Source organism: Hyperolius riggenbachi, chromosome 4 (assembly GCF_040937935.1).
Source record: "Hyperolius riggenbachi isolate aHypRig1 chromosome 4, aHypRig1.pri, whole genome shotgun sequence".
Taxonomy (NCBI): domain Eukaryota; kingdom Metazoa; phylum Chordata; class Amphibia; order Anura; family Hyperoliidae; genus Hyperolius; species Hyperolius riggenbachi.
This window is the reverse complement of record NC_090649.1, coordinates 366,413,278-366,440,153: the sequence shown is the minus strand read 5'-3', so window position 1 is coordinate 366,440,153 and position 26,876 is coordinate 366,413,278. Positions and strand designations below refer to the sequence as shown.

At 43.5% G+C, this 26,876-nt stretch overlaps 1 protein-coding gene across 1 annotated transcript in view; it reads left to right on the top strand.

Moving 5' to 3' along the window:
• SHPRH (SNF2 histone linker PHD RING helicase) overlaps positions 1-26,876 on the top strand; it is a 207,931-nt gene that overhangs the window by 33,722 nt on the left and 147,333 nt on the right. The window contains 1 exon segment of the mRNA XM_068231979.1: positions 16,116-16,245. Coding sequence (XP_068088080.1) covers positions 16,116-16,245 — 130 coding nt within the window.

The window sequence follows — 26,876 nt, the reverse complement described above, 5'->3', positions numbered from 1 at the left end:
TCTCATGATAATAGACTCAACCTCTCTGTGTTGATGGCTATAGTCCAATAGCAGATCAAACTCTCTATTTCTTACTATTGGTTGTTGTCTGTTTCGTAATAGATCAGACTGTTCCATATTTGATACTTCATCCACCACTTTCTGTAGATCTGCATGGTGGTAGCCTTTATCCATAAAGCGCTGGACCAGAATCTGGCTCTGTTCTCTAAAGTCTTGGACATTAGTACAATTCCTCCTGATCCTCATTATTTGCCCTTTTGGGATGCTGTTAAGCCACCTCTTGTGGTGACAGCTCCCTTGGGGAATGTACCCATTTTTGTCCGTGGGCTTAAAGAAAGTTTTAGTCATCAGTTTGTCTCCCTGTTTGGTAATCACCAGGTCTAAAAATTCGACCTGTCTGGATGCCTGATGGAAAGTTATTTTAATGGGTGCCCAGTGATTGTCAATTAACTTGAGAAACTCATTGAGCTCCTCACTGGCACCCCTCCATATAAAGAACAGGTCGTCAATAAACCTGTTCCAACTTATGATTTTCATCGCCTGTTGTTTACTAAGGATTTCTTGCTCCCATTTTCCCATATAAATGTTAGCCAGCGATGGAGCGAACTTAGCCCCCATGGCACAGCCGGTCAACTGTAGGTAGTGATCCTGTTCATACCAGAAATAGTTGTGTGATAGAGCAAAATTTAATAGTTCCATAATGAACTCAATTTGCTCCGGTTTCAGATCAGTGTTTGCCCCCAGGGCCGATTTCACTGCTTCCATCCCACTATCATGTGGGATGACTGTATAGAGAGAGGCCACGTCTCCTGTGACCAATATATCATCCTTTTCTATCTGAATGTGTTGCATCCTCTGTAATAGATCTTTAGTATCTTTTAGAAGGTATGGTAGCTTCGCCACTGCCTCTTGAAGGAACCAATCCACATACTCCCCCACTCTCTGTGTGAGTGATCCCACCCCACTCACAATGGGTCTCCCTGGGGGGTTGATTTGATCCTTATGGATCTTAGGGTTATAATAGATCACAGGGAGCCTCGGGTTCGTGGGCATTAAATATTTAAATTCATTCGTGGAGATGAAGGTTTCTCTCTCCCCCTTCATCAGAATCTCCTTTAGTTGCTTCTTAAACTCAATCGTGGGATTTTTCTTCAATTTTTTGTATGTGGTTGGATCAGCCAGTAAGCGCTTCATCTCCTGTTTATATTGGCCGCCATTGAGTACCACTAGACCCCCCCCTTTATCAGCGGGTTTTAAAATGAGGTCTTTCTGTTCTACCAGCTCCCTGATCTGTTGATCAATCACTCTACTATTTTTTAGCTTTTTGACTTCCAACCTGTCCAGGTCTTGAAGCACCGCCCTCTTGAATGTATCAATCGTGCTATCTTTAGCATTATCCTGAGGATTGAATAGGGATCTATTCTTGAGGGTCGTATGAATATATTGTTGGGGTGGTGGATTGGCCCTAAGTATGGGGCCAGGTTTACTCAGGAAATACTTCTTTTGGTTAAGTTTCCTCACATATTTGTTAATCCCCAAATAGGTTTCAAACTTATTGAGGCTCTTAGGGGGTGCATAGTTCAATCCCTTATCAAGCAGTTTTAATTGAGGTTTAGTTAGAGGAACCCCACTCAGGTTAAATATGCCCCCCCCTATCTCTGTCTTTTTCTGTCTCTCTCTACGTCCTCCTCGAACCCCTCTCCGGTTCTTTTTTGCCCTCCTTCCCATTCCTCCTCCTGATATTCCCTCTGATGGCTCCATCTGTCCGTCTGGCCTACCCCTAAAAAACGATCATTGTACTCCGTGAGTGTCTGATATCGATTGGATAGAGGTATGTTTGTGTACCCTCTATTTCCCCCCCCTCTATATTGGGGATTGATGCCACTTCTCTGCCTAAGGTTGTAATGTGGTTGCCCATTCTCCATTTGAGGTGAGGGTCGACCCCCCCCTTGTGGTTGTTTAGGCTCAATTCTTGATAAGGGTCTGGGAGGCGGGGGTGCTCCCCATGCCCCTACTGGGGCTCCATCTCTCTGCCCTCTATACTGCTCTTGTTGTAGGGGTCTATTATCACTACGGCGATCTATTATTCTGGGGCTCTCCTGGTCCAGATATTCCCGTGGGGGGCCCATCTCATCTACTTTAGGTTTGTACTGAGCATTTGTTGGTTCAGCTTGCTTCTGGGTTTGTTCTATCTGCCATCTGTAGGCTTTCCCAGTTTTATAATCACCCCAGTCATTCCAAAATCTTTTTTGTCTGATTTCTATGATCTCTTTTTCATTTTTGGTCAATTTTTTCATTAATGCCTCCATAGCCTGCTTATATGAATCCCCCTCTTTGAACGGTTCCATGACCCCCTTTAGCTGATCAATCTCCCCCTCGAGGCGATCTAACCTCGCCTGTTTTCTCTTTGATAGAATTTTTAACAGATCAAGTCCACTTTTATTTAAAAATTCCCCCATTTCCTTATCATTCTCCTCACTGTTTTCCCCATCATTAATTAGGATATCCCATCTGTATCTTTTGGGCACCAGCTCTTCCTCAATGTATCTACCCAGACTCGCCTGATCCCACCAGGCTACCTGTTCCTTGAGCATTAGATTGTGTAACCTTTTAAAGTTATTCTCCAGCGTTTCCCCCCCAGCCTCGCTCCCATTCCCCGGCTCTTTGGAAAAGACCCCCGCGAGGTTAATGGTCCCTCGTTCTCTCAGTGCAAATGCATCCATAATTGAGGCCAATTGTTAGTAAATGATATTTAAATGATATTTAGAACACAGGAAAAACGCTAAACACTGCCAAAAAACACTGGTAGAACACTTGCCCCTATTGAATGCTAACCCTAATGAGATTGACCTCACTTTACCCTCAGTGGATTTAGGGCAATAGACATAGACCCCAGCCTAAAAAATATATATATATCAATGCGAACCCCAAAAGGTGTGGCGGCAGCAATTAAAAGGACAGCGGACACTATCCGAAAGCCAACTATAGTATGCACAAACTGCGCCTGCCAAAAATCTCCAATGCTTCAATAAACAGTCATATAATTTCAATAGACAGTCATATAATTTGCATGCAATATACTGGAAGTTGTCAACGAGTATTCGCTATCACAGGTCCTTGATGTACATTCAATCTGAGTGTGACAGCGCTCCTCTTCCTCTCTAAAACTGAACAGAAACAGATGGCCGCACATAGTGCATTACTGTCATCATGAATCACAATAATCAAGCCCCAAACGTGCACATGTGCTCAAAAGTGCTCCACTCGTGATCTCTCCCCCTTCACACCAGCAGCTCACCGGATAAACGCCACCTCACTTTCCAGGTGGGTCTCACATTTAGCCTTGAGAGTGGCCAGCTCCAATCACAGTGTACACAGATTCTGATCCGTAGTTTAGAAGATCCACATTTTAATATTCAGTTCCATATGTAAAAAATATATAAAAAACATACATAGCGTAATACAGTAGGTTAAAAGTCAGGGCCTGCGCAATTTCAGCGCACTCACGTGTGTAGAGAAATATCAGGCATCTCGGGCATCCCAGCCCATTAACATGTCTCCTCCACTAGCGGCACCGGCGTCCCGATTTTCCCGCTCCTGGTAGCAGCCTGTACCCTCACCATCCGTGTTTCCTCCTCAAGCCCAGTGACGTCAGCGCTCCTGGTCACGCCCTACGCGTTTCGTCCAATGGACTCATCAGGGGCTAACGTCACTAGGGCGCCGACGTCTCTTATACTCTGGGCTGGCTCGTTCCTCAATACATGAGTGCCTCGCGCGCACTAGGGCTGCGCGACTTCCTGGTACTGACATCATAAGTGATCGCCTGGAACACAGGTGTCCCCGGCGCTTTCCACTGACTAAGAGAAATGACTAAGTTTCACCTAGTGCCATCTAGTGGCAAAATCGCTAACTCCCTGCTGGACTTACAACGTTTGGCTTAATGCTTTATTGTCAGATCACATTTACTGCCATCTAGTGGCCAAATGACTAACTTCCGGCCAGAATTAAAATTAAAATTAAAATGAAATGCCCCCTATGTTTTAAAAACAGGCATAATCAAGAAATTAAATTAAATTAAAAAATTTTTTTGCAGAGGACAGGGTTCTATGTATAAAGGAAATTAGCTGGTAGATATTATATTGCAGAGCCCAGAGGAATCGTAAATCAAACAGCTCCTACAGCTCCCTCCGACCCTTCTAATGCCTAGTTCAAAATTGTTTTACCACCCTGGATCTACCAGAGGTAATTTGACTAAAAAATCTGGCTAAAGAATCCAGACTAATATTCTTTGTTCTCTTCACTGTCCCTTGACCAATTCCATTATACTTGTGAATATGTATGCAAAGTTTCCAGGGTGAGCAGTCTCTAAACCGGACTCTCGCCCTTTAGACACCTGGGCTGGTTCTTAAATCAATCCATGCTTACTTATGGGCTGTGATCACTTTCAAGATCATGCCACCTACCTAATGAGTGTTGCCATTGGTGCAGGCCCAGACTTGGGCACCTCCTCAGTTTACATGCCTCCGTGCCTACCGAGGGAGAATTCTGTGTACCTCCATACCACTTTACCCTGTGCCCCTACATGGCCTCTACCCCCGCTCCCCTTATCTAAATGTGTATATTGGTGGATATTGTTTTGGATGGCCCCCATCTATAGTCCGTACTGGAGCCACAGGATTCTCAGTGCCTATTCAGTTTATACATCATTCATAATACAGCACTTTGGGTCTAACATACTCCAAAATCAAGCAGTCTACATGAAGTTCTGCATTACCCCCCTGGGGACAGTGCCCCATCCTGTATATCCACCCAAAACTCCATCCTGAACTCCATGCAATCCCTATAGGCTGCTGGGCTGTGACCCCTTTCAGGATCATGCCATCTCACTGGTGGGTGATGCCCTTAGTGCAGGCCCAGCTATAGATACCTCCTCAGTTTTCATGCCTCCGTGCCCACTGAGGGAGCATTCTGTGTAATTCCATACCACTTGGTTCCTATACCCTTATGTAGCCTCTATCCCCCCTCCCCTTACCTGGTGTAGGTTAATATTACATGAGGTGGCCCCCTAAGACCTATAAAGGAACCCCAGGATTCTCAGTGCCCCTATGATCATATATCATTCAAAATCTAACAGTTTAGATCAAACATCATTCGTGATGAAGCAGTTTAGATCAAATTCTACATTAAGTCCCCCTGGGGACAGTGATCCCATCTTATGTATCCACCTCCCCTCAGCCTGAGAGATATCCCGTACCACACTTGAACCTCTCCATCTTTTAACATGTGATTCTACCCCCATGAATTTAAGTCCAGTGGGGTCTCGATTATGATGTGTTTTGAAATGGTTAGAAACACTATGTGTGGCCAACCCTTTGATTATATTCGCCACATGTTCCCCTATCCTTTTATGTAGTGATCGAGTGGTGCGCCCCACGTATTCTAGCCCGCAAGGACATTTCAGAACATAAATCACCCCCTTAGTGCGACATGTTATACACTGTCTTATCTTGTGCTGGTGACCTGTGTTCCTTGCAGTGAAACTGTCCCCTTTGTACGGCTGCGCCTCTCTGCAGCCCCTACAGTCCCGGCAGGGAAAAAACCCCCTTTGGCCCAACAAGTTGGCTGTATTCATCTTAGGGGGGTTCTGAAAGCTAGGAACTAGTTTCGACCTGAGATTGGGTGCTTTTCTATATATAAAGCCTGGTTTTTTTGGAAGTACACTCCTCAGTGCTCCGTCCAGTTGTAAAATGCGCCAGTGTCTCATGATAATAGACTCAACCTCTCTGTGTTGATGGCTATAGTCCAATAGCAGATCAAACTCTCTATTTCTTACTATTGGTTGTTGTCTGTTTCGTAATAGATCAGACTGTTCCATATTTGATACTTCATCCACCACTTTCTGTAGATCTGCATGGTGGTAGCCTTTATCCATAAAGTCTGATCTATTACGAAACAGACAACAACCAATAGTAAGAAATAGAGAGTTTGATCTGCTATTGGACTATAGCCATCAACACAGAGAGGTTGAGTCTATTATCATGAGACACTGGCGCATTTTACAACTGGACGGAGCACTGAGGAGTGTACTTCCAAAAAAAACAGGCTTTATATATAGAAAAGCACCCAATCTCAGGTCGAAACTAGTTCCTAGCATTCAGAACCCCCCTAAGATGAATACAGCCAACTTGTTGGGCCAAAGGGGTTTTTTTCCCTGCCGGGACTGTAGGGGCTGCAGAGAGGCGCAGCCGTACAAAGGGGACAGTTTCACTGCAAGGAACACAGGTCACCAGCACAAGATAAGACAGTGTATAACATGTCGCACTAAGGGGGTGATTTATGTTCTGAAATGTCCTTGCGGGCTAGAATACGTGGGGCGCACCACTCGATCACTACATAAAAGGATAGGGGAACATGTGGCGAATATAATCAAAGGGTTGGCCACACATAGTGTTTCTAACCATTTCAAAACACATCATAATCGAGACCCCACTGGACTTAAATTCATGGGGGTAGAATCACATGTTAAAAGATGGAGAGGTTCAAGTGTGGTACGGGATATCTCTCAGGCTGAGGGGAGGTGGATACATAAGATGGGATCACTGTCCCCAGGGGGACTTAATGTAGAATTTGATCTAAACTGCTTCATCACGAATGATGTTTGATCTAAACTGTTAGATTTTGAATGATATATGATCATAGGGGCACTGAGAATCCTGGGGTTCCTTTATAGGTCTTAGGGGGCCACCTCATGTAATATTAACCTACACCAGGTAAGGGGAGGGGGGATAGAGGCTACATAAGGGTATAGGAATCAAGTGGTATGGAATTACACAGAATGCTCCCTCAGTGGGCACGGAGGCATGAAAACTGAGGAGGTATCTATAGCTGGGCCTGCACTAAGGGCATCACCCACCAGTGAGATGGCATGATCCTGAAAGGGGTCACAGCCCAGCAGCCTATAGGGATTGCATGGAGTTCAGGATGGAGTTTTGGGTGGATATACAGGATGGGGCACTGTCCCCAGGGGGGTAATGCAGAACTTCATGTAGACTGCTTGATTTTGGAGTATGTTAGACCCAAAGTGCTGTATTATGAATGATGTATAAACTGAATAGGCACTGAGAATCCTGTGGCTCCAGTACGGACTATAGATGGGGGCCATCCAAAACAATATCCACCAATATACACATTTAGATAAGGGGAGCGGGGGTAGAGGCCATGTAGGGGCACAGGGTAAAGTGGTATGGAGGTACACAGAATTCTCCCTCGGTAGGCACGGAGGCATGTAAACTGAGGAGGTGCCCAAGTCTGGGCCTGCACCAATGGCAACACTCATTAGGTAGGTGGCATGATCTTGAAAGTGATCACAGCCCATAAGTAAGCATGGATTGATTTAAGAACCAGCCCAGGTGTCTAAAGGGCGAGAGTCCGGTTTAGAGACTGCTCACCCTGGAAACTTTGCATACATATTCACAAGTATAATGGAATTGGTCAAGGGACAGTGAAGAGAACAAAGAATATTAGTCTGGATTCTTTAGCCAGATTTTTTAGTCAAATTACCTCTGGTAGATCCAGGGTGGTAAAACAATTTTGAACTAGGCATTAGAAGGGTCGGAGGGAGCTGTAGGAGCTGTTTGATTTACGATTCCTCTGGGCTCTGCAATATAATATCTACCAGCTAATTTCCTTTATACATAGAACCCTGTCCTCTGCAAAAAAAATTTTTTATTTAATTTAATTTCTTGATTATGCCTGTTTTTAAAACATAGGGGGCATTTCATTTTAATTTTAATTTTAATTCTGGCCGGAAGTTAGTCATTTGGCCACTAGATGGCAGTAAATGTGATCTGACAATAAAGCATTAAGCCAAACGTTGTAAGTCCAGCAGGGAGTTAGCGATTTTGCCACTAGATGGCACTAGGTGAAACTTAGTCATTTCTCTTAGTCAGTGGAAAGCGCCGGGGACACCTGTGTTCCAGGCGATCACTTATGATGTCAGTACCAGGAAGTCGCGCAGCCCTAGTGCGCGCGAGGCACTCATGTATTGAGGAACGAGCCAGCCCAGAGTATAAGAGACGTCGGCGCCCTAGTGACGTTAGCCCCTGATGAGTCCATTGGACGAAACGCGTAGGGCGTGACCAGGAGCGCTGACGTCACTGGGCTTGAGGAGGAAACACGGATGGTGAGGGTACAGGCTGCTACCAGGAGCGGGAAAATCGGGACGCCGGTGCCGCTAGTGGAGGAGACATGTTAATGGGCTGGGATGCCCGAGATGCCTGATATTTCTCTACACACGTGAGTGCGCTGAAATTGCGCAGGCCCTGACTTTTAACCTACTGTATTACGCTATGTATGTTTTTTATATATTTTTTACATATGGAACTGAATATTAAAATGTGGATCTTCTAAACTACGGATCAGAATCTGTGTACACTGTGATTGGAGCTGGCCACTCTCAAGGCTAAATGTGAGACCCACCTGGAAAGTGAGGTGGCGTTTATCCGGTGAGCTGCTGGTGTGAAGGGGGAGAGATCACGAGTGGAGCACTTTTGAGCACATGTGCACGTTTGGGGCTTGATTATTGTGATTCATGATGACAGTAATGCACTATGTGCGGCCATCTGTTTCTGTTCAGTTTTAGAGAGGAAGAGGAGCGCTGTCACACTCAGATTGAATGTACATCAAGGACCTGTGATAGCGAATACTCGTTGACAACTTCCAGTATATTGCATGCAAATTATATGACTGTCTATTGAAATTATATGACTGTTTATTGAAGCATTGGAGATTTTTGGCAGGCGCAGTTTGTGCATACTATAGTTGGCTTTCGGATAGTGTCCGCTGTCCTTTTAATTGCTGCCGCCACACCTTTTGGGGTTCGCATTGATATATATATATTTTTTAGGCTGGGGTCTATGTCTATTGCCCTAAATCCACTGAGGGTAAAGTGAGGTCAATCTCATTAGGGATAGCATTCAATAGGGGCAAGTGTTCTACCAGTGTTTTTTGGCAGTGTTTAGCGTTTTTCCTGTGTTCTAAATATCATTTAAATATCATTTACTAACAATTGGCCTCAATTATGGATGCATTTGCACTGAGAGAACGAGGGACCATTAACCTCGCGGGGGTCTTTTCCAAAGAGCCGGGGAATGGGAGCGAGGCTGGGGGGGAAACGCTGGAGAATAACTTTAAAAGGTTACACAATCTAATGCTCAAGGAACAGGTAGCCTGGTGGGATCAGGCGAGTCTGGGTAGATACATTGAGGAAGAGCTGGTGCCCAAAAGATACAGATGGGATATCCTAATTAATGATGGGGAAAACAGTGAGGAGAATGATAAGGAAATGGGGGAATTTTTAAATAAAAGTGGACTTGATCTGTTAAAAATTCTATCAAAGAGAAAACAGGCGAGGTTAGATCGCCTCGAGGGGGAGATTGATCAGCTAAAGGGGGTCATGGAACCGTTCAAAGAGGGGGATTCATATAAGCAGGCTATGGAGGCATTAATGAAAAAATTGACCAAAAATGAAAAAGAGATCATAGAAATCAGACAAAAAAGATTTTGGAATGACTGGGGTGATTATAAAACTGGGAAAGCCTACAGATGGCAGATAGAACAAACCCAGAAGCAAGCTGAACCAACAAATGCTCAGTACAAACCTAAAGTAGATGAGATGGGCCCCCCACGGGAATATCTGGACCAGGAGAGCCCCAGAATAATAGATCGCCCTAGTGATAATAGACCCCTACAACAAGAGCAGTATAGAGGGCAGAGAGATGGAGCCCCAGTAGGGGCATGGGGAGCACCCCCGCCTCCCAGACCCTTATCAAGAATTGAGCCTAAACAACCACAAGGGGGGGGTCGACCCTCACCTCAAATGGAGAATGGGCAACCACATTACAACCTTAGGCAGAGAAGTGGCATCAATCCCCAATATAGAGGGGGGGGGAAATAGAGGGTACACAAACATACCTCTATCCAATCGATATCAGACACTCACGGAGTACAATGATCGTTTTTTAGGGGTAGGCCAGACGGACAGATGGAGCCATCAGAGGGAATATCAGGAGGAGGAATGGGAAGGAGGGCAAAAAAGAACCGGAGAGGGGTTCGAGGAGGACGTAGAGAGAGACAGAAAAAGACAGAGATAGGGGGGGGCATATTTAACCTGAGTGGGGTTCCTCTAACTAAACCTCAATTAAAACTGCTTGATAAGGGATTGAACTATGCACCCCCTAAGAGCCTCAATAAGTTTGAAACCTATTTGGGGATTAACAAATATGTGAGGAAACTTAACCAAAAGAAGTATTTCCTGAGTAAACCTGGCCCCATACTTAGGGCCAATCCACCACCCCAACAATATATTCATACGACCCTCAAGAATAGATCCCTATTCAATCCTCAGGATAATGCTAAAGATAGCACGATTGATACATTCAAGAGGGCGGTGCTTCAAGACCTGGACAGGTTGGAAGTCAAAAAGCTAAAAAATAGTAGAGTGATTGATCAACAGATCAGGGAGCTGGTAGAACAGAAAGACCTCATTTTAAAACCCGCTGATAAAGGGGGGGGTCTAGTGGTACTCAATGGCGGCCAATATAAACAGGAGATGAAGCGCTTACTGGCTGATCCAACCACATACAAAAAATTGAAGAAAAATCCCACGATTGAGTTTAAGAAGCAACTAAAGGAGATTCTGATGAAGGGGGAGAGAGAAACCTTCATCTCCACGAATGAATTTAAATATTTAATGCCCACGAACCCGAGGCTCCCTGTGATCTATTATAACCCTAAGATCCATAAGGATCAAATCAACCCCCCAGGGAGACCCATTGTGAGTGGGGTGGGATCACTCACACAGAGAGTGGGGGAGTATGTGGATTGGTTCCTTCAAGAGGCAGTGGCGAAGCTACCATACCTTCTAAAAGATACTAAAGATCTATTACAGAGGATGCAACACATTCAGATAGAAAAGGATGATATATTGGTCACAGGAGACGTGGCCTCTCTCTATACAGTCATCCCACATGATAGTGGGATGGAAGCAGTGAAATCGGCCCTGGGGGCAAACACTGATCTGAAACCGGAGCAAATTGAGTTCATTATGGAACTATTAAATTTTGCTCTATCACACAACTATTTCTGGTATGAACAGGATCACTACCTACAGTTGACCGGCTGTGCCATGGGGGCTAAGTTCGCTCCATCGCTGGCTAACATTTATATGGGAAAATGGGAGCAAGAAATCCTTAGTAAACAACAGGCGATGAAAATCATAAGTTGGAACAGGTTTATTGACGACCTGTTCTTTATATGGAGGGGTGCCAGTGAGGAGCTCAATGAGTTTCTCAAGTTAATTGACAATCACTGGGCACCCATTAAAATAACTTTCCATCAGGCATCCAGACAGGTCGAATTTTTAGACCTGGTGATTACCAAACAGGGAGACAAACTGATGACTAAAACTTTCTTTAAGCCCACGGACAAAAATGGGTACATTCCCCAAGGGAGCTGTCACCACAAGAGGTGGCTTAACAACATCCCAAAAGGGCAAATAATGAGGATCAGGAGGAATTGTACTAATGTCCAAGACTTTAGAGAACAGAGCCAGATTCTGGTCCAGCGCTTTATGGATAAAGGCTACCACCATGCAGATCTACAGAAAGTGGTGGATGAAGTATCAAATATGGAACAGTCTGATCTATTACGAAACAGACAACAACCAATAGTAAGAAATAGAGAGTTTGATCTGCTATTGGACTATAGCCATCAACACAGAGAGGTTGAGTCTATTATCATGAGACACTGGCGCATTTTACAACTGGACGGAGCACTGAGGAGTGTACTTCCAAAAAAACCAGGCTTTATATATAGAAAAGCACCCAATCTCAGGTCGAAACTAGTTCCTAGCTTTCAGAACCCCCCTAAGATGAATACAGCCAACTTGTTGGGCCAAAGGGGTTTTTTTCCCTGCCGGGACTGTAGGGGCTGCAGAGAGGCGCAGCCGTACAAAGGGGACAGTTTCACTGCAAGGAACACAGGTCACCAGCACAAGATAAGACAGTGTATAACATGTCGCACTAAGGGGGTGATTTATGTTCTGAAATGTCCTTGCGGGCTAGAATACGTGGGGCGCACCACTCGATCACTACATAAAAGGATAGGGGAACATGTGGCGAATATAATCAAAGGGTTGGCCACACATAGTGTTTCTAACCATTTCAAAACACATCATAATCGAGACCCCACTGGACTTAAATTCATGGGGGTAGAATCACATGTTAAAAGATGGAGAGGTTCAAGTGTGGTACGGGATATCTCTCAGGCTGAGGGGAGGTGGATACATAAGATGGGATCACTGTCCCCAGGGGGACTTAATGTAGAATTTGATCTAAACTGCTTCATCACGAATGATGTTTGATCTAAACTGTTAGATTTTGAATGATATATGATCATAGGGGCACTGAGAATCCTGGGGTTCCTTTATAGGTCTTAGGGGGCCACCTCATGTAATATTAACCTACACCAGGTAAGGGGAGGGGGGATAGAGGCTACATAAGGGTATAGGAATCAAGTGGTATGGAATTACACAGAATGCTCCCTCAGTGGGCACGGAGGCATGAAAACTGAGGAGGTATCTATAGCTGGGCCTGCACTAAGGGCATCACCCACCAGTGAGATGGCATGATCCTGAAAGGGGTCACAGCCCAGCAGCCTATAGGGATTGCATGGAGTTCAGGATGGAGTTTTGGGTGGATATACAGGATGGGGCACTGTCCCCAGGGGGGTAATGCAGAACTTCATGTAGACTGCTTGATTTTGGAGTATGTTAGACCCAAAGTGCTGTATTATGAATGATGTATAAACTGAATAGGCACTGAGAATCCTGTGGCTCCAGTACGGACTATAGATGGGGGCCATCCAAAACAATATCCACCAATATACACATTTAGATAAGGGGAGCGGGGGTAGAGGCCATGTAGGGGCACAGGGTAAAGTGGTATGGAGGTACACAGAATTCTCCCTCGGTAGGCACGGAGGCATGTAAACTGAGGAGGTGCCCAAGTCTGGGCCTGCACCAATGGCAACACTCATTAGGTAGGTGGCATGATCTTGAAAGTGATCACAGCCCATAAGTAAGCATGGATTGATTTAAGAACCAGCCCAGGTGTCTAAAGGGCGAGAGTCCGGTTTAGAGACTGCTCACCCTGGAAACTTTGCATACATATTCACAAGTATAATGGAATTGGTCAAGGGACAGTGAAGAGAACAAAGAATATTAGTCTGGATTCTTTAGCCAGATTTTTTAGTCAAATTACCTCTGGTAGATCCAGGGTGGTAAAACAATTTTGAACTAGGCATTAGAAGGGTCGGAGGGAGCTGTAGGAGCTGTTTGATTTACGATTCCTCTGGGCTCTGCAATATAATATCTACCAGCTAATTTCCTTTATACATAGAACCCTGTCCTCTGCAAAAAAATTTTTTAATTTAATTTAATTTCTTGATTATGCCTGTTTTTAAAACATAGGGGGCATTTCATTTTAATTTTAATTTTAATTCTGGCCGGAAGTTAGTCATTTGGCCACTAGATGGCAGTAAATGTGATCTGACAATAAAGCATTAAGCCAAACGTTGTAAGTCCAGCAGGGAGTTAGCGATTTTGCCACTAGATGGCACTAGGTGAAACTTAGCCATTTCTCTTAGTCAGTGGAAAGCGCCGGGGACACCTGCGTTCCAGGCGATCACTTATGATGTCAGTACCAGGAAGTCGCGCAGCCCTAGTGCGCGCGAGGCACTCATGTATTGAGGAACGAGCCAGCCCAGAGTATAAGAGACGTCGGCGCCCTTGTGACGTTAGCCCCTGATGAGTCCATTGGACGAAACGCGTAGGGCGTGACCAGGAGCGCTGACGTCACTGGGCTTGAGGAGGAAACACGGATGGTGAGGGTACAGGCTGCTACCAGGAGCGGGAAAATCGGGACGCCGGTGCCGCTAGTGGAGGAGACATGTTAATGGGCTGGGATGCCCGAGATGCCTGATATTTCTCTACACACGTGAGTGCGCTGAAATTGCGCAGGCCCTGACTTTTAACCTACTGTATTACGCTATGTATGTTTTTTATATATTTTTTACATATGGAACTGAATATTAAAATGTGGATCTTCTAAACTACGGATCAGAATCTGTGTACACTGTGATTGGAGCTGGCCACTCTCAAGGCTAAATGTGAGACCCACCTGGAAAGTGAGGTGGCGTTTATCCGGTGAGCTGCTGGTGTGAAGGGGGAGAGAGCGGCAGATATGCCAGGATACCGTGGCCATGATCTCTATGGATGTCGGGGAGAGAGCCGAGTTCAGCCTGTTTGGCTGATGGCTGGAAGTCTGAGGCATGTTATTAGTGCAGAGCGCAGCGGAAGGCGTTATTACCGATCCGGGATCCAGCCGACGAGTCCTCCATCTGCTTCTGTATCTTCGATACCGGCGCGTGCGGATCCCAGTCTTGTAACTTCCTGGTCTGTCGCTCTCGCACTGCGTGACCTCGGCGGCTCACGTGCGTCAGGGTCACGTAGTGCGAGAGCGGCTGACCAGGAAGTTACAAGACGGGGATCCGCGCGCGCTGGTATTGAAGATACAGAAGCAGATGGAGGACTCGTCGGCTGGATCCCGGATCGGTAATAACGCCTTCCGCTGCGCTCTGCACTAATAGCATGCCTCAGACTTCCAGCCATCAGCCAAACAGGCTGAACACGGCTCTCTCCCCGACATCCATTGAGATCATGGCCACGGTATCCTGGCATATCTGCCGCTCTGCAGCCGCATCTGACCAGCGGCTATCAACTCCAGCACTTCACGGCCACGCTTAGGAGGGGGACAAATGGCCACACGTGCTGCCTCAGCTGAGACCCACCAGCACCCAGCTTCTGCAACATCCGCAGTAAGCTGCTCTGGCTGTGACCTGGACATTACCCCCTTGCCTCCTTCAGCCTCTACTGCTGGTGCTTTGGATGGGCACTGATCCCACAGCCCACTCCACTGGCCCTCTCCCACATGGACACCTGCTCCTCAAAATTGTAAGACCTGTTACCTTTACCTATTCCTACTGTCTGTACATTGTTGTATCTGCATGTAGTTTTGTTGCAGATTCTGATTTCTGTATAAATATTACTGTAGCTGTAATTAGTAGTGCTGATTAATGGAGGTAATTGATGTGGTTAATGGAGCTGGTGGGGATGGCAGGGGGTTGGTGTAGCTAATGGGGCAGCAGGAGTTACTGTAGGGTAGTTAGTGAGGCAGCAAGGTTTTACTGTAGCTTAGATAGTGCTTGGGGAGGGGGGAAGATCCACAAGACGCTCCAGCACCATGGACGCACCTAGGTTTAATGTATTATTTTTTTCCCTCATTTTTATCCTCTAAACCTAGGTGCGTCTTATATTCCGGAGTGTCTTATATTCCGAAAAATACGGTAATTTTTTTCCTAGGGTTTAGGTTTCCTTTAAATATTATGCACGTGTAACAAGTAGAATGTATTTGTAACAAGTAGAATAAAGAATCTGGAGTGGAGTACAATGAAGTACAAAAAAGAAAACTGAGGCAGGTGGCAGAGCTCGGGATGGATCAGGGTATGGGGTCTGGTGGTGCTGGAGAGCATTCAGTGTTGAGGAACTGGCTATGCTGGAGAAGGTCAGTGTATACGGGCTGGCAGTGCTGGTGAGGGATTAGTGTGTAGTAGGGAGTTAGTCTAGGGCAGATGGTATGCTTAGAAGCAATTTACAGAGGCCATGCACAGATACAGAGGATGGACAACAGAGAGCACAAGCGCTGGAGCTGATGGATGGAAGTAGGTGGTTTTGGTGCAGCTTTTAGAGTCGTCAAAAATATATGTAGTGGAGCAAATACATAATTGCTCTGACAGGCTATTGTTGAAGTGAAAGAGATTCCCTCCCCCCCTCCCCCCCCCCCCCCCCCCGTTTAATAAAGTTTCATTTTTATGACTGCATCAACTTCTGTCTTTCTTCTGACCTCTGAAGTATGTATTTCAGTATTTTGGCTTTTTGAAGCTTGTGTGGTGTTGCTTTTTAAACCATATGCTGTTTTTTTGTTTTTGTTTTTTTTTAGGTTGGAATCTATTTATTGGAATCATGTTTGTCTAAACCAGAATTTCTAAGTGAAGGACATAAAAGACTGAAAAAATCTAGCCATATTATTCAACGCCTAATGGAAAAATTCCATTGCTTCAACATTCCAGGTATGACAGTAGTTAATGGATAAAATAAATATTGATGTACATCATGGATGTAATCATTGACTGATATTCTTATTTGAGGTGGTCAATGAGATGCAAATCATTCAAAGTTGGTGAATGATTATGCTAATTTTGTAATGTAATTTATTCAGCTTGTTGGATCATGACTTCATGAATTCAACCCTGTTGATATTGGTCCTTTTTCTTGTTTGTTCTTCCCGCATCATAAAAATGACATGGAATGTATCCTATTCCTATTTTATAAATAGGATCCATTCACACTTGTCAGTCTGCAAGCGATCTGTTGCGGTAAGCGAAACACGTTTGTGCAGTCTAGGTTTTGTTTTGTTCTTTTTCCCTGGAGAGTGGTTATGTGTTCCATACAGCCTATGGTTGAAATGAATCTGCTCTGGGCAACAGCCAGACCACAATGGGCAATTGGCGCGGACAATACACTGTCTGCTCCAGCTGGCAGTTTGAGATCTGGCTCAAGAGGAAACCTAGCCTCAGGGCTCATTCCCACCAGCCACATTTTTGCCTTCTTTTTGAAACACATGCACCTTGTAGGTCACAAGTGCATGCATTTCTACCGAAGATCCATTTTACTTTTTCCACAGTTTGTTGCGGAGCATTTTATAAACACATTGCTAGATGAATTGTTAAATGCCAGGTATGTGTTCAATTTTTTTCTTTGCAATAAAACTCACTGAAACCTGCTTAGCTACTTGAATGAAAGCATAGATGCAATTTTTTTCCTTCAGCCAGGTCCATGTTTTAGTGTTTTAGAGGGCCTTTATAAAGGAAGGGATCTTATTCAAAGTTCTCTGGTAGTCTAGTGGTCCTCTATATGTTTCCCTATGTCTAGTGGTCCCTCATACACATCCCTGGTGTCTAGTAGTCCTCTATCGCTTCCCTGGTGTCTACTTGTCCCTCATACGCTTACCTAGTGTCTATTGGTCCCCATATGCTTCCCTGGTGTCTAATGGTCCTCTATATGTTTCCCTGGTGTCTAATGATCCCCTGTATGTTTCCATGGTGTCTAGTTTACAATTTGGGTAAAGAGGCACCCCTGTGTGAATAAAATTGGATCAAAAACAAGATAAGATCGAAAAAAGGAGGTGGCTTACCTCAATGACGAGATCTTTGTATAGACGAAGAGATATTTATTTAGTGCAGGCAGTGCGTTTCACGGGTCTAAGCCCGCTTCCTCAGGCCAGTAACAGTGCCATTTGCAAATTGGCGATCAGCAAAGGAAGCCTCTCGGAAAACATATTGCGCTATTGGGCTCTTGTTTTTTTGTCTTCTGTGTCTTCTTTTAGGGTGCTGAGACACCCATACTACTCTTCTGGTGTCTATTTGTCCACCCTACACACTTCCCTGGTTTCTTGTCGACTCCTTTACGTTTCCTTGGTGAGTCTAGTGGTCCCCTATATGTTTCCCTTATGTCTAGTGGTCCTCTTTACATTCCCTCGATGCCTAGTAGTCCACTATATGTTTCCCTGGTGTCTAGTGATCCCCTATATTTTTTCTTGGTGTCCAGTGGTCCCCAGGAGGTTCCCAGGCATCTAGAAGTCACCCCCTCCCCCCATGTGCAGAGCTCAGCATACTGCACAGAGGGAACCTGCGAACCGTCAGTGGAAGAATTGATAGTTGAGTCATACTGTCATTGCTGCTGCCTGCCAAGCTTTGCATGGGGGCAAGGGGTGAAGAGGATCAGACCCGTTGAGGACTGCACCAGGTAGTGGTGGCAAGGGGAGGGCCAGATAATGAGCACAGGAATGTGTTGAGCTGTGTATATCTATGGCCTAGAGCCTACAGAGGCTCCAGAAATGCTGTGGTTTAAAGGTAAGGGAATACACCAGGCTGTATTTGGGAAAAATGAGATGCAATACAGAGGCTTCAAACATAGATGTATACTGCTCTGTAAGACTACACTTCAAATTCTGCCTTGAAGCAAATCTAAAATGTGAAAACCCACTTCAGGATCACGGACTGAGGACCAATAAGGCACTATGGTTTACAAAACCTTCCCACTACATAGGTAAGTATCTATCCTGAAGTGAGTTTCATTGCTTCAGGTTCGTTTTAAGGGCTTGATTCACTAAGACAAATAGCATGCCTTATCAGAGATAACACACCTTCTCAAAATTAACATGCTTTATCTGAGTAGCATAGCGAGAGCTACGACGTTATGTCTGCTAATTAGCAACTCCATTCGTCCTGCCCTGAGCCCCTACAGGTTCGTAGCACTCGCTATGCTACTCTGATAAGGCGTGTTAACTTTGATAAGGCATGCTATTTGTCTTAGTGAATCAAGCCCTAAGAGCTGTACAGAGTGCTTTAGGAATACAAATAATGCTGCATGTGCACAGGATAGCAGATCATGTCTGCTGGTGGACTGCAGTTGAAAAAGAGATGGAAGATTTCCTGCTGATAAAACAAGTCTAAATATCCAAGGGAGAGAGATTGCGCTCCAAATGGTTCCAACAGATCACCAGGGGCTCGCAGTTAGATACAAAGTCACCGTCTCTTTGTTACACCAATAGCAGCCAAACACACTGCGCTCCTCAATCAAGTGACCCCCACAACAAAGGTTACACTGATCAACCCTGGAAAAAAATAAAAATCGCACATAGTGCTGAGTAACGTTTGGATAATAGGACCCTTGCCACCACGCTTATGCACTCCACCGGGATGTGCCCACCAAATGGGAATCACAGCTGTACACTCCCCTCTGGGTATGCACTCACCGTCACAATACTTGTGCTTCAGCTCATCAGTACTCAAAGTACTCGACCTCCTATCTCCGTCTGGTCTCACACCTGATAGAGATCCAACTTTAGGGTCCAGGGTATTATAGTAAAAAAATCCGTACAAAACAAATGTATGCTAAAAAAGTCTCTCTGGGGGATCAGCGTCCAGTATAGCAACAAGCAGCAGCAGCTGTACCGCGGAATACTGCCTGCTATCGCCGTGCCTCACTTCCCCTCCCACTAGACGTCAGCATGTCATCAGGCTCCTCCTTTACACGTTTCGTCATAAATGACTCATCAGGAGGCTGGTGTACCAGCCCCAGAGTGCATAAGTGTGGTGGCAAGGGTCCTATTACCCAAACTCAGTACTATGTGCGATTTTAAAAATTTTTTCCAGGGTTGATCAGTGTAACTTAAATAAAGAAAAAGAAAACAACAAACCAGTATATGCTGTTCTAAAAACGGCACAATTTATTGCATAATCATATACCAACACCAAAAATGTTAAAATAAGTGTCAGTGTTAAACTGACACTGCATAATTTAGATCTATAGAGTAGTCGACAGCACAACGCTTGAGAATACAAAAAGAGAGCACAGTGACTTACTATGAACAATATACACACATATAATAACCCCCCAAAGGTAATCAGGTAGTGTATAGGGTTAAAGGTCATACCTGGAGCACCCAGCCATTATGCAGGGAGGCAATCCAAATGTTATAAATGAGTTTTAAGGATTACCACTCACAGAGGATAACTGTGGGTATGACCCATATGATCAATAAACTAGTATTCATAGAATAAAAAGGAGATCCATGCATTATAGTTGCCCAAAGCAATTGCCATGTATAATCCTGTAATATAATCCTATAAGCACCGTAGGTGTCAATAATAGACTGGTAGTGAAAACTATTCAATATCACCAAAGTCCATCCATCCTATAATTAGAAGGTAAGTGTTGTAAATCATAGTCCCAGCCTCAATGAAAAACAGTGATCAGTGTAACCTCTGTGGTGGGGGTTACTTGATTAAGGAGCGCAGTGTGTTTGGCTGATATTGCTGATGAAACAAGAGGGCTCAAGGAGGAGTGTAGGAATTGTTTTGCTGCATACAGGGAAATCAGTTGGGGATTTCCGATTCCCACAACTTGCATATACAGATTGAAAAAATGGCTGATTGAATAAGACCTTGAATTGGGATAAAACTCTGACATAACATTTAGTAAAATGTGTTTCCTACTTTTGTTTACCCATTCAGTTATCATATTTCCTTTTGTGCACAAGTAATATTGCCTGTTTACAAATTACAAGGTCCCCAAAGTACAGTTTATCTGCTCTGAAAGCTGCCATTGCATTGTATTGCACAGCTGCTTTATTTATCTTTCTAGTGATCATTTCTCAGCAACAAAGAAATGTAAATAAAAGATAATGTTATCACATCTTCGGATGTGGCCAGAAAGCAAGGAGCTTTCCGCTAAAGAACAAAGTGCTGTGTTTAACAGTTTGAATGCTGCTCTGCTACAATTTATATATTTATTTTTTGTGGTAGTAGATTTTATGCTGTAAATAATCTTTAAGAACAAAGAGGAAATGCTGTGTGTCATACCACTTTAGAGAGTGGTATGAAGGAATCTTTTACAAAAGAACATTTCTTAAAAATTTGAATCTCCATGTTTAAATACTCGGAATGAAAATGTATTTGTCTGACCTATATGCAACTTTACTCACCTAAAAGTAGCTTTGCAGTACGGTCTCCCGACACCCACTGACTGCATGTTGACAATCAGGTATGCTAGAAAAGTATAAACAACTGCTATTATTATTCCTCTCATAACAGGCATTGGCAGCTCACTCGACCTTTTCTTCTCCATTCAGAGTAACATACTGCTCGGCTGACAGCTAAGCTACGTGTTTGTACAAGAAAAGAAAAACTGTCTGAAATAATAATTAATAAAAGTGTGTATTTAGCCTTTCATAATTTTGCCTCTTTGCGTCCTGCTGTTCTGTCATGCATTTCTAGTTATGCAGTTTCTCTCAAGCTTCCTAAAATTGTTATTTCAATAGATAGATTATATAATAATATATAATATATAATATAACAATGAACATAATAGATTATGTTCATTGGCACCATTGTGGAACTTGTGAATTTGAAAGAAGCATTCATAAAACTTGAAAGAAGCATTCATAAAACTGCCACATATCAACAGACTAAAAAAAACCCAAAACTTAGAATTTACCCCCTTTTCTTCTTCTAGTGACTACTGTAAATGGGGGTTGGGTTACTGCATTAAGCTGTACCACAATGGTGGCTCCGTAAATTGTTTGTTTCAGAGCTCTACTGAAATCTCAGTAGGGTTGAATGGACAAGGTGGTAGAATGGATTACCGCTACCTCATCCAATTTTAATCAGGGAGTGATTGATACCTTACCATATTGGGCATGTTATTGGCTACTATTAAAGCGACACTAAAGCGGAAAAAAGTATGATATAATGAATTGTATGTTTAGTGCAGATAAGGAATAAAACATTAGAAGCAAAGTAATTAGTCTCATATTTTTATTTTCAGTTATGTAGCGTTTTTTTTATAGCATTGCATCTTATTGTCATATTTGCAGTTTGCTCTGTCTTATAGTTTAAAATACAGAGTGTGGTTTGCAGAGCTAATGACCCTTTGAACTTCTCTTCTCACTGAACCTTATCTGAAGCTGTCTGTCACTGTTTCTTTGATGTATAGTGCTCCAGAAATCAGCGAAATCAGCGTGGAACTCAAATTTTTTTTTGCATAGATAACTGAAGTTTCTTAACTCTTCCTGTACTGTAAACCATATATGGCTTGTTTCTTTGCTATTAACCGGTTCAGCGCCGCGGTCCGAAAATCTCATGCATCCGAGCAACGTTCACCTCCCATTCATTCGCCTATAACTTTATTGCTACTTATCACAATGAATTGATCTATATCTTGTTTTTTCCGCCACTAATTAGGCTTTCTTTGGGTGCTACATTTTGCTAAGAATTATTTTTTTCTAAATCTATTTTAACAGGAAGATTAAGAAAAAAATGAAAAAATGTCATTATTTCTCAGTTTTTGGCCATTATAGTTTGAAATTAATATACGCTACCGTAATTAAAACTCATGTATTTTATTTGCCCATCTGTCCCGGTTATTACACCATTTAAACGATGTCCCTATCACAATTTATGGTGCCGATATTTCATTTAGAAATAAAGGTGCATTTTTTCAATTTGCGTCCATCACTATTTATAAGCTTATAATTTTAAATAATATAATAACATATTCTCTTGACATGCATATTTAAAAAGTTCAGACCCTTGGGTAACTATTTATGTTGTTTTTTTTTTTTTATTGTATTTTTTATTTTTATTTTTAATTAAAAAAAAGTGTATGTGGGTAATTTTTGGTGTGGGAGGGAAACTGTTAATTTTAAATGTAAAATAATATTTTTTTTTTTTATTAAAAATGTATTGTGGTGCAGTTTACTATTTGGCCACAAGATGGCCACAGTGAAAAAAGTCCTGGATGCGAACGATCTCGCATCCAGGAACTTATAAGCAAGGGAGATGTTTCCTGGGGGCAGAAATACCGCGCTCTCTGGAGAGAAAGGAGAGAAAGCGTTGGTATTTCTGCGGGGAAGATAGATCGGTGAATGGGAATTATATTCCCATTCACTGATCGGGGGCTGGCAGCGGGAGCGCGCGCGGGGGCGCGTCCGATCGCGCGCACGAGGCGGCAGCAGCAGTGCCTATCTGGACGAGGAAGCTCGTCCAGATAGGCCGATTCTGTTTCTTAGCTGTACTACACATACAATTCATTATTTCATAAGTTTATTTTCACTACAGATTCCCTTTAAGTAAAACAAAAAATGATCAATAATACTGAATTGATGCACATATAGGCTCCTTTTATTCAAATGCATGCAGTGTGGAAGTGAACTGCAGCCAACCATTTCTAACTAGAACATTCTGTTGGGAACTTCTAGACCAGCGAGGGCTAACCTTGGCACTCCACCTGTGGTGAAACTACAAGTCCCATGAGGCATTGAAATACTCTGACAGCTCTAAGCATAACTCAGGGAGGCAGAGGCATGATGGGATTTGCTGTTTTGTCACAGCTGGAGTGCCAAGGCTAGCCATCACTGTTCCAGACTGACAGATTGGGCCTGATTGGGCTTGGCTATTTCCGCCGGTGCCTGAGCGGTTATCCACTAGTGCTCCTGCGCTGGCAGGGCAATGTAAATATTATTGTACTGCACGTTTCAGGGGTGCCATAAATGTATGGGCTACCATTTATATTACTAATTTAATATTTTACATTTGTTTTGCCTGGCTGCTTTGCCAGTACAATTAAAACATAAGTATTCTTCTGGATTTGAATAGTATGAAAAGCAGAGGATTTGCTCAAAGTACATTGTTTTAAAGTAAGTTGTCAATGGCACACTCCACATTGTTGTCATTCAATGTTTCTTTTTAAAACTAGAACATCTGAATGAAGTCCTGACAGTTAGACAGTTAGAATCCTCTATATATGTCTTATGATTAAAAGTGCTTATACTTTGTGACATATTTATTTAAGGTAGATATTTAGAGATGTTTAGACACTGCACTCTTAGACAGGAATGGTCAGCAGTTAGGGGTGTAATGGCTATAGGATGAGGGACATCACCACTTCAGAACATCAATAAGGAAATAGCCTGCGCTTCGCTTTGTTCAAGACTTTTATGAATCCAATGTTTCGGAGACACGTAGTGCCTCTTTCTCAAGGACAAGCCTTTTAAAGCACAATTAAGGAGAGACAGTTAAATTGTACTCATATGGTTATAGGTGCAGTGGTACAGACTTTAAATAGGCATTTGCTGGGTTACAGTTCAGTACAGTAACTGCAACCTACCCCTGTTAGCTTGCATTGTGAGCACTCATTGACAGATGTTGTTTTTAACATGTATGTGGTTTTAATGAAACTTTTTTTCATATAAATGTTATTGGCCAAGGCTGTAATAAATTATTGTGTTTTTTTTTAAAGAGAATTTTTATTGAACATTTTGCATAATACAAACAAACAATGCCAGCCCTTACCCTCCCAACCCATCCCCAGACCCACCCAAAAAAGAAACACGCTAACCCCTGGGGTCCATATGTACTGTCATAGTACTAATAGTAATACATACTCCAATAAACCACATATTAATCGCATGACAAACATTCATCCGGACTTAAAGAACTATCTGTCCATGAGTTCAGATAAAAAAAAGGGGGTCAACAAGTTACAGATGCAGGTCTGATACACTGATAGTGATGTCAAGATGAGGAACTGTGGTATTACCATTCTGTAACCATCTACTCCAAACTTTATCGAACTTGGCTGGGTGGCCCCTCGCTTGGTATGTGAGGCAGTATAAAGGGAGGTTTTGGTTAATCAGGTTTTTAAAGTCTTCCACTGATGGGGGTGCAGGGGACTTCCATTTAATAAGTAAACACTTCCTTGCGTAGAAAAAGGCAGTCCTAAGAAATAGCTGTTTGTGCTTATTGCAGGAGACGTTATCAATGATACTTAGCATAGAGGCCTTAAAGGACAGATCAATTGGTCTGCCAAGAGTTTGAGACAGTAGATGGGTGACCTGTTTCCAGAAATTAAAAACCGGCCCACAATCCCACACACAATGGATAAAGTCTGCTTCGGGGTGTCGGCATTTATAACACCTAGAACCAGTGCCCTGCCCCATTTTGGATAACTTGTGAGGAGTATAATATATTTGATGCAGCCATTTAATCTGAATTGATTTATCGTTGGCACTAATCACACTAGGCATATAGTGCATTTCTAATTCTATCCAGTCTGCAGGTGTAAACTCATACCGTTCAGATTGCCATCTTGTTTTGGCTAGATCATATTTATGAAGACCCACCTTCTGTGATAGAGCAGAATAGTATCTAGAAATTTGTTTGGACTTGTCTTTGTTAAGTACTAATAATTCTGGCTCCGATGGTTTAATGCGGACACCCGAAACTCCCACTTGAGATCTGATGGCATCACGGAGCTGGAAATAGTGAAACAGGGAGTGGCGCGGGAGGTTACATTCGGTTTTTAAGTTAATGAAAGATCTGAACTCCCCTTCCACAAAAAGATGATTGATGTATTTAATACCATGTTTGAGCCAAAATTGATTATCCTCCATTTTGAGAAGTTCAGGTAAACGGGGGTTTGCCCACAGAGGGGCACTGGGGGACACTGAGTTCGGATCGCCAGGAAATAACCTATCCACTGACCTGTATACCATCAATGCAGCTTTTAGAAGGGACGAGCCTCTGCTACAAGGGACTACCCCTCTATAGATTATATTGGCTAAGGCTTCGAATGAGGTAGCTATATCCGCCTCCAGGGTCATGGAAGCATCGTCTCTGACTGCGCTCATCCACTTTTGAATGTGAGTAAGCTGTGCGGCTAAGTAATAAAGACGGAAATTGGGGAGAGCAAGTCCTCCAAATGCCGTCGGGAGACGTAGGGTGGACAGAGCTAGGCGTGGTACGGAACTACCCCACAGGAAACCGGATACCATTGAGTCTAATTTATTGAAGAGACGTTTGGGGATATATTCAGGTGATGATTGTAAGATGTAAAGAAGTTTTGGAGCACATATCATTTTGATAATTGTGGCTTTGCCTACTAAATTTAGTGGGAGCTTGCTCCATGTCTTAAACTTATCCCTAAGTGACTCAATTATGGGTATAAGATTAGTTTGTATATATTCTGTAACGTCTCTGGTGACATTTACCCCCAGGTATCGAAAAGATTCTGCCACCACCAACTGTGAGGATGGATTAATTGCCCCTGCTGCCTCTGGGTCCAAGGGAAAAAGTACGGATTTGGACCAATTTACCTTAAGGCCCGAGACCCTCTGGAAGGCTGTGTAAATATTAAAGACCTCCACTAGTGAAGGGCCTGGGTCTGCGAGGTACAACAGGACATCATCAGCGTATAGTGAAATCCTTTCTTCTATTTTATGAACTTGAAGGCCCTTGATTGCTGTAGATGATCTGACGTGTTCAACTAGGGGTTCCATTGCCAAAGCAAACAGGAGGGGGGACAAGGGGCACCCCTGTCTGGTTCCTCTGGTTATCTCAAAGGGCTCCGAGATATATGAGTTAACTCTTATTCTTGCCCTAGGGTGTGCATATAATATGTCGAACCACTTCCTGAACGTCTCCCCAAAGCCCATCTTGCATAACACCGCTTTCAGGTAGGACCATTCCACGGAGTCAAATGCCTTGTGGGTGTCCAAGGACAAAATGACTCTGGTGCCTGCGTTTCTGTGTGGGAATTGCACATTAAAAAAGAGGCGTCTTATATTGGATTTGGTGGATCTCCCAGGTATAAAACCCGTTTGATCCTCGTAAACCAAGGTGGGAATGTATTGATTGAGGCGATTAGCAAGAATTTTCGCTAAGATTTTTGCATCAGTGTTTATCAAGGAAATGGGTCTGTATGATTCACAGAGGTCAGGATTCTTGTTTGGTTTGGGCAGTAAGATAATTAAGGTTTCATACAGAGAGTCAGGAAGTGTTCCAACAGATAGGGAATGGGCATACAGTTTAGCTAGTTTAGATACGGATATCTGCTTACTTTTAAGGTACCACTCCGCTGGAATACCATCAGGGCCCGGTGTTTTACCTTTTTTAAAGGAATCTATCGCCATTATTATCTCAGTTTCTGAAATAGACAAGTCTAACGCATCTCGGGCGACCTCATCCAGACTGGGTAGCTCCACCCGGTCCAGAAAGGCAGAGATTGAGCTTGAGCAGTTATCGGATTTGCTGGTATACAGGTCAGTGTAGAAGCCAAAAAACTCCCTGGCAATATACAA